Genomic DNA, 15,112 nt, shown 5'->3' with positions numbered 1-15,112 from the left:
TGATGCCATCACGTTGATCAGCGGAATAGAAGCCCGGGCATCCATTTTTGGTAGTTCCCAGAAAACGCCATGGACTGCTTTGAAAGTGGAGTTGTAGCATTAGGGGGTTGTCTTGTTGCACCCCATACATTTGCGCCGGAATATCGATGGCCAAAGCATCGAACACAACCGATTCGGCCAAATTGACACCTGTGAACTTCATTTCCGCGAGCTTATCAGAGGTGCTGGCGTGTTGTAGCAATGGAAACACTCATCGGGAGATCACTATCAGGAGGGAGATTAGAATTCACAACATTCATCGGTATCGTCAACGAAGTAGGCTCGAGAGCTTTTGATAGTGCAAACTGTTGCCACGGTCGGTTAGGAAAATCATATCGAACATGACTTTGTACTACAAAGTTTGTAGGGATCTTCAATATCTAAACTATGATTACACAATGTCGGGACTTCTTCTGTCTCAACGAGTAAATTGCGTAAAATACTGTTGAAGATACTGTTTCCAGCTGGGTATTCACGGAATTTGGGGCTCACTGTTGATGTCGAGCCGATACTTTCCACAGCTACATAATATGTACAAACTGATCGATGCATATATTATATGCATCGATCAGTTTGTTCAATTCTGGGATAAGTATTTACATCAATCGCTTGAACGTTGAGATTAGCCGTCCGAAAATAGTCGAAGCTACCGTAGACTCGATCTATTCTCGGAATTTTTTCGTGGTCACATCGATCGATACTCGTCAAGTTGAACAATGCCGCCCTCTAACTAAACTGCTACGAGTTCACTACCACCCATCGTTCGATACAATACGTGTGACACCTAAGAACGTATCCAGAAAACCTAGTAGCATCAAGTAGTTTTTTCCACACGTAACTCGTACCCACATACAGACATAATTCCTGAGCATTTTGCTGGAGTATAGTAGCTATAACACTCAACTAGTTTAACCACCTTCTTGTACCTGGCGGTCTTCCAAAGTCTCGGCAAGAAGTATTTTACAACAACCACACGAACCTCCTCCGTCTATTTCCTGCCATGAAAATTTCTAGGCGATATGGTCACGATCCTTCAGTGCTTTCACGGCAAACAAACGATGTTTGTTCTGCTGGATTAGCATCGCGAAGATGGCAAATAGTAGAGCGATGGTTGCCATCGAAGTGAAGCTCCCTGCTGAGATCCAAGATGTCGCGCTGGCAGCCTGCTGTTCAAGTTTCAAGCTGCCTTCGATCTTATAGACGCTTCTAATGTATGCAACGATGTCCTCTTCATTCAGCTGCGCCGGATCTAACGACAGCGGCTGATCGTTGGCAGTGTAGCAGTTGGGGCAGGACAGTCTCGTGGGCCACATAGGTTTGCCAAGGACCTTGTTCACAGTGTTGTGCATCGTCCAGATCCAAGACGTAACAGCATGAGGTCCATCGTCATCCCTCAGCGCCAACTTGTCGATAATGATCTCAGGGTTAGCCTTCAGGAAATGGCGCTTGCACTCCTCGCAGCCGAAAAAGTGTTTCACGACGAGACGGATAGCCGCCATGATCTCACTCGGCTTCCACTGGGATCCACTCTTGACGTCGCTAACCGTCAAACTGTGGAACAGCGTCCACAGTCCGCACGTATACGTCGTGCATAACGCCAACTCGTCCTTGGACGCAAAGAGATTTTGCGGATTGCTCATCCCATTGGCCGTCACTTTCCACTTTTGCAGCGTCTCCATCCACTCCGCCTGCTTCCACCTCTCCTGCTGCTTTATCTCGTCCACAAGCAGTGCAAACGCCGCTCGGTTCTCCTTCATCGGGAACGCCGACGCCAGCGCTCGCACCCACGTGACCGCAGCGTCATACCTCTCCCCCGCCAGCACCGTCGTGCCCATGAAGAACCCGTCTTCAAACGTAAGCAAGGTCGTCGCGGCTGCATCTTTCAGCCTATTGAGCTGGATCTCCGCGGACCGGTCGTCGTGCGGGGGCTCCACTGGGTCTCCGAACTTGAACTCCTTCTTCTTGAGGTCTTCTCGGAGCGGGTTCTTGGTGTAGACCTTGTCGATGTCGATGCCCGACTGCATGTTGTTTTCCTTGAGCATTTCTTCGAGCCACCTGGCTACTTGACGGGCGTACACGTGTCGCGCATGGGGCATTACGATGGCCTCGTCCGTCACGTGGTACATCTTGACGCCCGGGTACGAGTGGACGTCCTCGCGGTCGCAGATTTCGTTCTGCTCGGTGCAGTCGACTGCACCCAATTGGACGGTGGCCACGTCGGCGTAGACGTTGGCCACCTCCTCCCATTGCGGGGCGAACTGGCGGCAGTGGGGGCACCAGGGCGAGTAGAAATCCACGAGCCACACGGTCTGTGAGTCGTTGAGCATAGCGCTGAAGCTGTCGACGTCCAGCGATTTCACCATTTTTGACGATGCGAAGAGTGGCCCGCCATCGGGTCGCATGCGAATGGCGGACACTGACGAAGGAAGCGACCACGAGGCCGCGAGAGCCGTCGACGCAGCAAGCAACACCGCCTTCATCGGTTTGATGAATTGCGAGCGTCGAGCAATGAACACGTCAGTGAGCTGTCCTCGAATACCGGTAGGAGTTTGAATTACCGGTAATTACACGACATGGGTGGTGGGTTTTAATTATTTACCGGTTGTTACCTCCCATCCATCAACAGTGGGTGATGGTTTTTTGGGTGATTGGGGAGATCGAGCATGAACGCCAAGGTATCGGGAATGAATCAACTCCAGCTTGCTCACCAAGCAAACTCAACTTGAAGACCATCATGTGGGCTGACTCAGCACATGACTAAAGCTTGCTTCGTGAGCCCACATAACGCCTAATTAAGTGAGCTTTTGTACACTGGAGTAGCAGGTTCAACCACAACTACAATGACAGTGGTGTTGAAGTGGGCCGAGGGCACGATACGCGCTGGTCGCCACCAGCGTAAGCATATCAATCGAAATGATGATCACTACCTGGCGCCTTGCCAAGATCGCCCACCCACGGAGCTGCCCCCATGAACTTCGCGGAATCTCATTTCTGCATATGCCGCAAGCCCATCAAGAGTTCTGAGGCTGATGGTTCTCTTCGGACTTCGCACACTCTGTTGGTCTGCCGTGGTTGCTGCCGTTGCGGTAGCAACCGCGTCCGCCTCCTCCGGTAGCAATGGCGCCAACTCCACGACCAAGTGCTTCCCTTCCAACTTCCTCTTCGGGTCCGCGACGGCGTCGTATCAAGTGGAAGGTGCCGTCAATGAAACCGGTCGCACGCCCAGTGTTTGGGACGCAATTTGCGGCTCTAGCTCATTCCCGAACTGCGCCAACGTGGCCGACGACTTCTTCCACCGCTACAAAGACGACATCAACACGATGAAGAGCGACGGATACGGCTCCATGCGCTTTTCCATCTCGTGGTCGCGGGCTATGACCTGGAACAGCACACTCCAGCGTATGCAGCCGAACCCTCAAGGTCTCGCGTTCTACCACTCGCTGGTGGACGACCTCGTCGCGAATGGCATCGAGCCCGTGTTGACGCTATTCCACTGGGATATGCCGCTCGAGCTGTACACGGCGGGGGACTTCCTGAACACGACGATCATCGACCACTTCAAGGACTACGCGGAACTGATTTTCACGGAGTTTGGCCAACAGGTCAAGTACTGGTCCACCGTCAACGAGCCGCTGTCGTACATGTATATTTTCTACATATACAGCGGGACCGGCAGCGATGAATACGAGGCTGCGCACACTTTGCTTCTTGCTCACGCTGAGATGGTAGCTCTTTTCCGAAGTCTCCAAGACCAGGGCACCGTTCAAAGTAGCGCTCGTATTGGCCTCGTCCTCTCGGGGTTCGGTATCCCGTACGACGACACCATCGAAGCGGATGTGGAAGCGGCCGAGCGCTACAACCAGTTCAACTCGGGCTGGTTCCTTGCTCCACTGACCACGGGGGACTACCCGCCTATGATGCGTGAGCGTGTTGGAAGTCGACTCCCCAACTTCACAGACGAAGAAGCTGCACTTGTGAAGGGATCCTACGACCTCATCATGATCAACCACTACTACTCCAACTTGATCACGTACTGCGACTCGGACCACTCGGAGACGAATTGCTCCAGCCTTACTGCCGGGTACAATGCAGACATGGGAGTTGACCACTCTCAAGTGCACCCTGACTCAGTCATCGGGTCGGGCAGTATTGCAAACCCCACCAGCTGCACCGACCACTCTGGGTTCCCGCCAAGCTACATGGCCTACATCCGCTGGGCCAATGCCTACGACACGAGTGCCGACATGCTTCTCACTGAGAATGGCTGGTGCGGAAACGAGACCATCGACAACCGAGACCAACTCTGGTACTACCGTACACACCTCGAAATGGTGCACAGAGCCATTAACGAGGAAAACATCCCCATTATTGGTTACACGGCCTGGAGCTTCGTTGACAACTACGAGTGGGGGTCGTACGCGCCTCGCTACGGTCTCTACTATGTGGACTTCCCGGATAACATTGGCGACAAGGACGTATACTCCGTTCCGTCGACGTATTTGAACCGTACGGCGCGCACGGCGGCGAAGTGGTACGCAAACTTAGCGACGACGGGGTGCTTTGAATCGGAACCGGAGGACGAGAAATGGCTGGCCTATCTGTAGTAGGCGTTTGCTGAGGTGCCATTGAGAGTCGCTTTGACTGGAAATCCACGGTGGCAAAAAACGTTGTCTTTGAATGGCTTCCTTCATCACTTTAATGATTTGTTATTTACTAGGGATTCTCAGACCCGAAGATGCTGGTCCTTAAAGTGGCTGAGCCCTCGGTGTATGCAGCCTGATGAAGTCAGTCTCCCCCACGACATACTGCTGGGTTTCATCTACTTTGCTGATTAAAATCATGTTCTTCACGCGCAGCGAATCCAGCAAAGGTTCCGATAAACCTCTAGTGGCATCATCTCGCAGTTGAACACGCAGCAGCAGTGACGGGAACTTGTCTTGATTTCCCACAGCTTCAGCAGCAGTATTAGCTGAACCCTGGTCGAGCAAGAATTCTTCGCCAGCTTCGTGACAACAACTGAGAATAGCAATACCATGATGCAACCCGCCACAGCTAGAATGATGTTCGTCGTTGGAATTGAGGCTTGGACATACATATCTTGGGTGCTTCCTGAAAACGCCAGTGAGACTTGTGTGGTAGAACTATTTAACGAGATTCGCTAGTGCACCACGCCATTCTGGAAAACAAAGAAGAGCCCAGCGGTATAAGCCGGCTGAAGCGTGTACTCAATGTATAGATGGTTCTTCTCCACATGGTTGATATGCTTGTCAATAAACAATTCGCAAAAACTTCCAGCCCTCGTCCTCCATATAAGCTGTAAAAGATGTATCAATAGTTTTGAAGTTGCGCGGCAGAACCATAACTGCCGGTCGAGTCTCTGCTATCAATTCTGCGCCTCGGCTTTCCTCAACTGTTGCTGCTAATATTTTCCACTGTGAGATACTGATGGAGGGCTGAAAGAATAGTTAATTCAAGTTGATCGGGTTCAGCAAAATCATCGGAATCTCACGCGAACTTGAGATCAGAACATCATTTATCGATAAATTACCAGCATTCTAAGCGGAAACTGAATGCCGTAGCATCCGTCCCCAACAAGACACTCTGCGCTATAAGCATCAGAGAGATCTTCCATGGTCCACGAAAGTCGACCAACAGTTATTGAATAGACCATACGAGCATTCTTCACTTGGCTGGCTATGGATATCCCAGAAGATGTGTTGTCTGGGCGCCGTTCAAATGCATCTCCTTCAAGGCGCTTACCGACGCTAACGATGCTCATTGAAGTATTCGAGCGCTGACCGCATGCTTGGAAAACCTCGTTTGCACGCCAATAATTGAAGTCAACGACAATGTCTTCACTTCCAGCGTCGTTCAAACAAATCGCTAAGGCCTGGACGCGTGGATAGATTGTTGTCGAAGCTCCATTTGCAGTAAATTCTGCTAAATCGTTCATTAGACAAGCATCATGGTTACACAATACTGCATTCAGAGACGTATAGAAATCCGATGACACGTTTCCCCGCTTTCCAATTTTTTGAGTCGGAATCTCTACAGTAAGAGCATCAAAGACCACCGTTCTGGATAAATCAACGTGTGCAAACTCAAGTTTCGCTAAATCGTCCGTCGTGCTCGCATTAGTTGTCTTGCTGTATTAGTCGGTGATCACTTCGGGCACATTGGCTAAGAACGAAGTCTCCTCGGAAAAATGTTCGGTTAGATTTAGGTGGTCCGCCATGGCAAAAGAATCTGTACGATCCTTGTAATAAAGATACCAATTGTGGCCCCAAGCCACATTTTCTTCCCCCCCCACCACCACCCGAGAAAAGAGTTGCTGACTAGCAACAGATAGGCTGCAAGTTTCGTGGCAATCGACTTATTCATGGGGAGTTCTTTATCTAATGGCAGTTCTGTTGGAGCTGCGTTCATCGGCAGAGTTATCGCAGCACTAGGCTCTAGAGCCGTCGAAAGAGCATATTGCTACCAGGTTCGCGCAGGAAAACCGTAATTGGCGAGTACCTGCTTGAACGGATACGTGTAGTCGTCGCTCTTATTGCACCAAGTCGGTACTTCCTCTCGAGACGAGCAAGTTCCTCATAATGGTGTTGAGAATGTTGTTACCTGATACACTTTCACGAAAGCTTTCATTCCATGTTGTTGTAAAAATCCACCTACATCCAGTGCTTGACTATCATTGAAAGCACTCCCTACAGTTAAATTTTTGGATGAACCACCCCTGGAATATTATTCAGAGAAGTGATGCCGGTGTTGATCAAGTAGCCAAGAACTGTAATCACCGCTGTGACTGCGTACTTGTATTGGTATTTTGTTGCCAAACAGAGGAAGGTGACAGTAACCAGTATACCGAGGTACTCATCGATTGGCTTCATCAGTGACGCCGTCAGTGAACCGGAAATTGTGTTGTAGTGGTCAAGTAGTTCCTTCAGTCGATCTGCATCCATGTCTGAGGATTGGAACGAGTCAACCTGGACTCCCTTGTTGGCAAACGGAGCTATCGCTCCAATAACTATGCAAATCATAGTCACTGAAGCTGCGATCACGCGGAATCGATAGACACTAATGTAGACCCAGTAATTGGAGCGCAAATTCTCATTTGTACATGCTGACGACAGTAGCCGATCAGACTTGATTTGTGATTCCTGTATATTCAACATTGATCTTCCCTCCACGATAAATGAAGAATGGCATGATTGGTGGTGGCAAACTAAACCAGTCTTTATTTACAACGCAGCACCTCCAGAATAAAAAAGCAGCTAAGACGATATCGTATTTTTGGCAGATAAGCCTGTACGCATGAAAGTAAAGTGTGAACGCATCGTTCGATTAAGAGTGGGCTAGTGGGTTTTATATGTTAAGCGTGAAAATGGCCGAAACCTTCGTCCCTTGCCATCGTTTGGCAAAAGACGTCAAGTCAGTCTAGCTGTCACCGGCTGTGTGTGTCATTACTAACGGTTCTGGTACTTGATCATAGCCATGACAATGCTTTCGTCTCCGCTAACGAGAAATGTTTGATCTTCATCGATCTTGTCATACTTTTCCGGATTTTCCCATGCTTCCACAGTTATGGTGGCTGCCTCATTACTGACTAGAGTTTTTTCACCCCGATAATTGAAAACGACGATGATAACAGCACCGAACAGCGTAATGAAGCAACCCGCTAGTGCAATCGCCATGCTAGTGTTTGGGATGGACGGTCGGACGCGCATTGTTTGGATGTTTTTCGATAACTCCAGTGATGGTAATTACGGTCGAGTTCTCTCTGTTCTACAGCGTTTTGAGAGATGAAAAAGAGCCCAGCCGTACATACCGGCTGAAGTGTGTGTTCGGTGCACAGGTGATACTTCTCAATGTTGTTTAGTTGTTTGTCAACCATAAGGTCACAGCCAAGCGTGCCGTTTTCTTGCATGAAAATGGTCAGTGCCTAGTCGATCATTTTGAATTCCTTGGCTAAACAATCGGTTCAATTCTATGTAGTCTCAGTTTCCAGGCGCATTTCCTAGATGCTAAAATTTTCCACTCCGAGGCTCCGACCGAAAACCTTTGCGCATTTAAATTGATCGGGCTGAGCGCACTGACTGGGATAGCGCGGTTGCCGACTAATGTGTGTTCCTTAATGCTAGCAGCACCCTCAGCACCACAATTTGCAGCAACCCTTGGTTTATCAGTTACCTTGAACTACTGCTAGAACTCTATCACTCGAACCCATGGCTCGTCTTATCTTTCAGTTGCATACACGCGAGCCGGAACAAGATCTCCAAAACTAGCACACTGCTCGAGCGCATGGGCCACCTGCATCAACCGCTCCTCCGTCTTGCGAGCCCCCATCAGCTGCAGTCCAAGCGGATATTCACCATCGCTCGTAAGGGCCGCCGGAACTGAAATCGAAGGCACGCCGGCCATATTTGCGGGCACAGTCATGACGTCGTTCAGGTACATGCTGACAGGGTCCTCCTTCGCCTTCTTGTTGTGGACAGGAAACGGACCCGACGGCGTCGTAGGCGCCAACAGGACATCAACACCTTGCTGCTGGAATACTCTCTGGAAGTCATGACGAATGCGTTGACGCAAAACCACGCCTCGCTCGTAGTAGTCGCTCATTGCACCGGCGGACAACACGAAGGTACCGGAAAGAATACGACGCTGCGTAGCAGCAAAAGCGTTAGCTCGCAGACACTACTGGTACGGCTTCAAAAAAGTATTTCCTACCTGCACTTCTTCTCCGAAGCCCTCGGATCGGGTTCTGCAGTACAGGTCGTGGAGAGCGTCGGACTGGTCTTCTTGCATCTCCAATTCGATGTCCTTCGCCCTGATGTCAAGCAAAGTCAAACTTCGTAAGTGAACTCAACACACACGCGCTTAACACTTCTAGTTACCTGTATCCATAACGAACACCATCGTAGCGAGATAGGTTGGACGATGCCTCGGCACAAGCCAGAATGTAGTACGCCGGGATGCACAGCTTCGTCGTCGGAAGCGATACGCTGACGACCTGAGCTCCTGCTTCTCGAAGCCATGCAACGCCCTTATCCCAGACACTCAGAATCTCCTCCGGCAGCTCCTCGACGAAGTACTCAGCGGGGACGCCCACTCGAACACCCGTCAGATCCACATTCTTGGATTGCTGCGTGGCTTCGATTGTGTTGGAGCACTACATACACCACAACAACCAAAATAAGTAAATCTTTACAACAACAACAACAAAATACCAAGGGACACCAAATCACCAACCCAATTTTCAGGCAGCACATCCGTCATGCAGGTCGAGTCCATGTGGTCAGGCCCCGCGATCGCCTTCAGCACAACAGCAGCATCACTACAACCCAACATCACAAATTATCATCTACACCCCACCAGCGTACTCAACACCAGCAATACCACCTCACTCACCCGACTGATCTGGCGAAAATGCCCGGCGTATCCAGCGAGCTCGCGTACGAAATCATGCCGTGGCGGGACACGCGTCCATACGACGGCTTCAGCCCGACAATGCCGCAGTACGCCGCCGGCTGCAACCACCACCACCACAAAAAACACATCAGAAACCTCACCTTCCACCCCTCCACTCCACATTTGACCCACCTGACGGACGGAGCCTCCCGTATCCGAGCCCAGCGCCGCAAAGCAGCATCCGGACGCCACGGCCGCCGCGCTGCCACCTGAACTGCCGCCTGCCACCACCGCGTTGTCTTCCAGATCCTTCGACCACGGGTTGATGGTCGCGCCGAACTTGGAGTAGAGCGTGCCCGAGCCCATGGCGAACTCGTCCATGTTGAGCTTGCCCAGCGGCACGGCGCCCTGGTCCAGCAGCCGCTGCGTGGCCGTGGACTCGTAGGGCGACTCGAAGCCCTCCAGCACCTTGGAGCCGGCGGTGGTGGCCAGGCGCGTCGTGCAGAAGATGTCCTTGATGCCCACGGGGATGCCGTCCAGCAGGCCTCGCGCCTGGCCGGCGGCTCGACGCTCGTCCGACGCGCGCGCGAGCTCCAGCGCGTGGTCGAAGTCCGTGGCCACGAACATGTTGAAGGCGCGCGTGCGCTCCACCTGCTGGATGCACGCCTGCGTCAGCTGCACGGCCGACACGTCGCCGCGATCCAGCGCCGCCGAGGCGGCCAGCAGCGTCTGGCTGCACCGTCGCTGACGCTGCGCGAGGAGGAAAAGCGCCACGCAGACTTGGCCACATGTGTGCGGGTCCTAATGCAACACACACACGTAAGAACGAGCCGCTGGCGGGCCGCGCGGCCGAAGATATCCACGCTGCACGCACCGCTGCGAGATCCCGACGCGCATCATTTTCGACCGCACAAGGTGCGTGGCGACTTCTATACTGCGTAACGGCATGCAGCGCAGCGTTCATGACATATCACAGGTCACTACTCTTTTCCGCCAATCGCCGCGGTTATTATAGAATGCACGTTGTGGATTGGTTGAAAATAGCGCGACGTAATTACGCCCGGCGACGCGTAAAAAGTCGGCGCCGGCTTTTGACGGGAGCTTGGGCGAATCGATTGGTCGAGCGTCTCGCGGGGCCTGCTGGCTCGGGCGGGCTCCGCCATCCCATTATTTCCATCGAAGAAGCGGAAAAGGTGCGGCCTCCGCTCTGTCATGACGCTAAACTAACAGTGGCAATGTCTTATTTCGGAGGCACTAAAACCCAAAATGAATGCGTAATCGACTGCAGATGTCGAGCGATACCCTCACGTGGCTGCTGACCAAGAACACGTCGTCCTTCCTCGTGAAGCGCAACGGCAACGAGTTCGCGCGCGAGAAGTTCAACCTGCTCAACCGCAACTGCCGCAAGTACTCGGGCCTGGCCTCCACCAAGGCCGTGGACATCTCGATCGCGGACAAGAAGGTGACGCTCACCACCAAGATCGAGAAGGCCGCCAAGAAGCCCGTGAAGGCCGAGAACGCCGTGCCCCTCCGCAAGGGCGCTCGCGGCGGCGCCAACACCATCCGCGCCAACATCTCGCGCAACTACTACCGCCGCGACCTGAAGAAGGCCGCGCTGGCCAAGTGGTCGCGTCTGTCCACGGTCGCCAAGGTCGAGAAGGGTGCGTGCACAGGCTGCAGATGAAGTTGCTACAGGTTGTCAGGAGCAGGTTTACTGATAATTTTTATTTATTTATTATCGACAGGTGTGCTTCAGAAGAAGGCCATCCGCAGCCGCCGCATCAAGGCCTAAGCGCGAGGACGTGCAGGTGTCGTCAGCCGCTCTTCGGTCTGTGGGAAACGTTCGAGTTGGGAATAATGACAGGGAATAGAAGTGCAGGTCTGCGACTTTTGCTCCCGTGAAAATGTACGAGCTTCTCTTCCGATGGTCTCCGCGTCGCCTTCTGTGTTGCCTTCGGTGTGTTGTAGAGGTTTTTAGTGTCGCCTCGTCAGTTCGGCACTTCAGCAGCGCCAACTGCCACCAGTCACAGACCAACCGTCGCCGACGACATTTAGCAGTCGTCATGCCGTTCCTGCGGTCGCTGGAGGCAGTGGCTAGCAGCACGGAGCTGCGCAGCTCCAAGACGCTTATCGGCTCGGCGGCGGCGACGTGTGACGTGGTGGTTACTGGTGACAACGTCTTGGACCTCCACGCTCTGTTGAACTTGGCGGCGGACAAGGCGTCGGCGAAGCTGGTGCCCTTCTCGACGACGGACGCTGGAGTCTGCTACGTGAACGGCGTCGTGGTGCCCCGAGAAGGAGCTGTGGTGGTGCACGGCGACAAAGTGGCCTTTGGATACCCACGCAACGTGTTCTTGTTCGAGCTGACACCGCACCCGCAGATGACCGCGATGACTACCTCAACACCACAGCAGTCGATTGAGACTGAGCACTCGATTGATCCGAGTAATGCCAGCAACAATCGAGCATTTCGAAAAGCCTTGGATACTCTGCGAGGAGACCGCAAGACAACCACCCCAACTGCGTCAGTCATGGCTTCCATTCAGAGCAATCTACCGGGACGGAATCGTAGTAGTATTTCTTCAGCTAGCAGCTCTGCACCCTCGCCATCCAAGTCAAAGGACCAGCTGAGCAAGTTCTTGTTGGAGGCGTCAACAGATTCTTTGCTCAGTGACTATGTGGAGCGAAAGCTGAAGCAGCGCCAAAGTGGGTCGAATCCCCGCTCTAGACAATCATCAATTGCTAGCTCCCAGCAGCTTGGTATTAAGCGTGGGAATACGTCTGCAAACAGCGTACGGCAATCTAGGGAAGAACGCAACCTAGCAGAGGTGGAGAAGCTGCGACTATCTCAGCGAATCCGCGAAGTTAACGATGTAAGGGGGGTCTGGATAAACTCGGTAAGACTCTTGTGCTTAGTATCCTCTTTCGTGTTTATGCTGTAGGTGCTCAATGGAGACATGGAGTTTCAAGAAAGCTACTTATCGCCATCAGCAAAGAGTGTAGGAAGCAACAAACCATGCTGGAGGGATGGTAGCAGCAAACAGCCCATCCGAACCAGCATTTTGAGCGCATTCGACGCTGTAGACGTCGAAGAGAATGATGACGAAGAGGATGAGGATGAGGAAGATCTGCCAGACATGATGGAAAAGCCCGTTCGCCTTCGTCCAGCTAGTGTCTCGGCCTCTATTCAGACAGAGAATTCCGAGCGAGATAGCATTTCACTTCCAGCAGATCAAGAGAAACGCGAAAAGGCTGAACGAGAGGTGACGGATCATTCTGTTGAAAGTTTACCAGTGTCTGAATACAGTCACTCCCAGCAGCTGCTACGGAGCCAAAGTCAATCGAACCATCCGCCCAAGGCTCGTGACTTCTTCGCGAAGGCAATGTCCCTCGGGCTTAATGATCTTACCCGCTCACACACACGTCCGATGAAGATGGAACGACAAGATGCAGCGACAACCGCGCTGCATGAAAAGCTCATCAACCAGACGATCCGATTGAAGCGGAATGAAATTATGAGTCAAGCACTCGTGCGCTGGCAAAGGGGACTTCGAATACAGAGTCAAAACCGAGAGTGTAAATCCCGACAGCTTCAAGAGGTTAGCACAGCACTCAAGCAACTGCGTTGTGGTCACGTTTTCATTCAGTGGCGAGATGCCGCGGTTATGAGTAGTCAAGTGATAATATGCCGACTGGAGGCGTTCCAGCAGCGATATGAAAGCCGACTCGTTCGTAAATGCTGGATGGCTCTCTACCTGCATCACGTGTCGGTGACGCAGCGATCAAAATTGCTACGAGGACTTGTCGTTAAGAAGGCAATGGCGACGAGGCACGCAGCTTTCCGAAGATGGGAACGATTAACACATAAGCACACGGTTAAAAATCACGTGCTGGAAGTGCAGCACCGCGAGCAGTGCAAGCTCGACATCCATCTGGATCGTATGTCGGAACGTCACTATCGACTTCAACGTATTCAGCCTTTGCTCGCCCAGATTGTGCGTAGGTGGAGAGCAATAGCAGAGCAGCACAAAAAGCAGCGGAAAATGTTGCGGAAAGGGTTTCATCGTGGAGCCTCTAAACTCATTTTGCGGGCATGGCGAAAGTGGATTGAGGCCACTCGTGTTGAACAATATCGTTTAAAACTGAAGGCACAAACTGAGCAGCACGTTCAGCAGACGACCAAGCGTCTTTCAAGCGAACACGATCAAGTGCAATCGTCGATGCGGGAAAGCCATGCCCAGCAACTGCAAAGACTCATGGAACTGATCGAGGAGAAAGATCAAGAACTGGAAAAACTGAAGCGGCAGCAACGTGCAGAAGCTCTCGAGCAGGTTTGTTTGAAAACGGGCATCCTTTAATTGTATTTCTCGACTAACAAATATCTGCTTCTAGGCCGCGGCAAAATCCCAGTGGGAGAACGACTTGCATCGTTTCTTCGAAAGCGCCGTTGTCAAGGTAAGCCCAGCTCTGGTAGTACGGACGCAACTATACACAGTCCAAGCTCACCATTTGGTCAACAGTGTGATGAACAGATCGCACAGGCCAGCGACCAGCTCGAAGCGCTTCTCCAACGCGCTGAAGACGACGTCCTCGCCGCTCGCTTCGGAGCCGCACAGGTCGGTAGTCTCTGTTCCCTCTTGAAAATACCCTCCCTCACCCTCCCACTCACTCCGTTGCTACTACCATCAACAGTTCCTCGTCGACTGCATGCTCCAGCAGAAAATCCTCAACGCCGACGAGTGGGTCCGTCTCCAGCTCTCAACGTCGCCAGGAGATAAAGCTCCCCCCTCCTCCGACCCAATAGAAGACCCAGTGGCCGATCTCTCGTCGAACGGGCGCTTCCTCTACGACATGATCCAGCAGGTAACTAACTAACTAAGCCTCTCACAGCTCTCCTGCTTCTTTATCCCTTCTAACCTGCTCTCTCGCAGCGTCTCACGCGTCTGCAGCAGCTCTACCAGTCCCTCGCCAAACTGGCCGCAGTCTCGGACGAGCCCAGCGGCTCTCTGGACCCGGAGCGCCTGCACCACAGCAGCTTCCTGGCCGACGCCTTGTTCCAGCGCCAGCAGAGCCACCTCCTGCGCGTCCTGACGCGCCACGCCTAGAAGTCCAGCAGCAGCTGCGCCAGGATCTGCTCCACGTGCTGCGGCTCCACCTGCTCGCTGTCGTCCACCATGGCCTCCATCTGCGCGCGGCGCACGGCCTCCACCACGAAGAGCCGCAGCATCTCGGCGCTGAGCTTCACGGCGTCCGCGTGGATCTTGCGCACGCGTGCGGCGGCGGCGGCCGCGCTCACCAGCGGCGCCGAGTCGAAGAGCTCCTCCTCGTCGCTGCTGTCGCTGGCCGCCGTCTCGGCCGCGCTCGCGGCGTTGGCGGCCCACGCGGCCTGGAAGAGCTGCTCCACCAGCGCCGGCTTGAAGGTCGGCGGCGCCATTGCGTTCTGCTGGTGTGCGAGACACGAAATCGTGTGCGGCACACTACTTGAAGTTGGGGGAATGAAAACTGAAGCAGCGTTACAGTACCACGGGTACACTGTACCCGTTAATACAGTAGCCGAGATAAACACGTACCCCGGTCAAATCGGTGCCGCTTGACCTCAACCACAGCTCCCCGTTGGCGTTGAGTCATTCACGCTGGGACTGCCACTGTTCAATTTACCCGCTGGAGA

The 15,112-nt window shown here is 52.9% G+C and overlaps 7 protein-coding genes across 7 annotated transcripts; 4 read left to right on the top strand and 3 right to left on the bottom strand.

The window, feature by feature from the left end:
* Window positions 1–1,049: 1,049 nt before the first annotated feature.
* On the bottom strand, window positions 1,050–2,519 carry IUM83_01619 (protein disulfide-isomerase domain; the record flags this gene model as incomplete). Its single annotated transcript, XM_067925485.1, has 1 exon — window positions 1,050–2,519. One exon carries the CDS (start codon window positions 2,517–2,519, stop codon window positions 1,050–1,052), a length of 1,470 nt encoding a protein of 489 aa, XP_067797296.1.
* A 549-nt stretch (window positions 2,520–3,068) lies between these two features.
* On the top strand, window positions 3,069–4,643 carry IUM83_01618 (Beta-glucosidase 32; the record flags this gene model as incomplete). Its single annotated transcript, XM_067925484.1, has 1 exon — window positions 3,069–4,643. One exon carries the CDS (start codon window positions 3,069–3,071, stop codon window positions 4,641–4,643), a length of 1,575 nt encoding a protein of 524 aa, XP_067797295.1.
* Window positions 4,644–8,271: 3,628 nt separating this feature from the next.
* IUM83_01617 (Aspartyl/glutamyl-tRNA(Asn/Gln) amidotransferase, A subunit) lies at window positions 8,272–10,408 on the bottom strand (the record flags this gene model as incomplete). Its single annotated transcript, XM_067925483.1, has 7 exons — window positions 8,272–8,697; window positions 8,764–8,863; window positions 8,931–9,205; window positions 9,286–9,370; window positions 9,445–9,563; window positions 9,637–10,245; window positions 10,319–10,408. The coding sequence occupies 7 exons, from the start codon at window positions 10,406–10,408 to the stop codon at window positions 8,272–8,274; spliced, it is 1,704 nt and encodes a 567-aa protein (XP_067797294.1).
* A 151-nt stretch (window positions 10,409–10,559) lies between these two features.
* IUM83_01616 (Ribosomal protein L28) lies at window positions 10,560–11,236 on the top strand (the record flags this gene model as incomplete). Its single annotated transcript, XM_067925482.1, has 3 exons — window positions 10,560–10,637; window positions 10,733–11,105; window positions 11,190–11,236. The coding sequence occupies 3 exons, from the start codon at window positions 10,560–10,562 to the stop codon at window positions 11,234–11,236; spliced, it is 498 nt and encodes a 165-aa protein (XP_067797293.1).
* Window positions 11,237–11,507: 271 nt separating this feature from the next.
* On the top strand, window positions 11,508–12,267 carry IUM83_01615 (SMAD/FHA domain; the record flags this gene model as incomplete). Its single annotated transcript, XM_067925481.1, has 2 exons — window positions 11,508–12,150; window positions 12,236–12,267. The coding sequence occupies 2 exons, from the start codon at window positions 11,508–11,510 to the stop codon at window positions 12,265–12,267; spliced, it is 675 nt and encodes a 224-aa protein (XP_067797292.1).
* A 1,433-nt stretch (window positions 12,268–13,700) lies between these two features.
* IUM83_01614 (SMAD/FHA domain) lies at window positions 13,701–14,319 on the top strand (the record flags this gene model as incomplete). The annotated part of the gene is made up of 4 exons (XM_067925480.1): window positions 13,701–13,775; window positions 13,837–13,899; window positions 13,977–14,060; window positions 14,137–14,319. The coding sequence occupies 4 exons, from the start codon at window positions 13,701–13,703 to the stop codon at window positions 14,317–14,319; spliced, it is 405 nt and encodes a 134-aa protein (XP_067797291.1).
* Window positions 14,320–14,545: 226 nt separating this feature from the next.
* On the bottom strand, window positions 14,546–14,878 carry IUM83_01613 (Centromere protein X; the record flags this gene model as incomplete). Its single annotated transcript, XM_067925479.1, has 1 exon — window positions 14,546–14,878. One exon carries the CDS (start codon window positions 14,876–14,878, stop codon window positions 14,546–14,548), a length of 333 nt encoding a protein of 110 aa, XP_067797726.1.
* Window positions 14,879–15,112: the final 234 nt, after the last annotated feature.

The sequence above is a fragment of the Phytophthora cinnamomi genome (assembly GCF_018691715.1).
Source record: "Phytophthora cinnamomi strain GKB4 chromosome Unknown Contig14, whole genome shotgun sequence".
Taxonomy (NCBI): domain Eukaryota; phylum Oomycota; class Peronosporomycetes; order Peronosporales; family Peronosporaceae; genus Phytophthora; species Phytophthora cinnamomi.
Note: the sequence above shows the minus strand (reverse complement) of the source record. Positions and strands in the feature narration are given on the sequence as shown.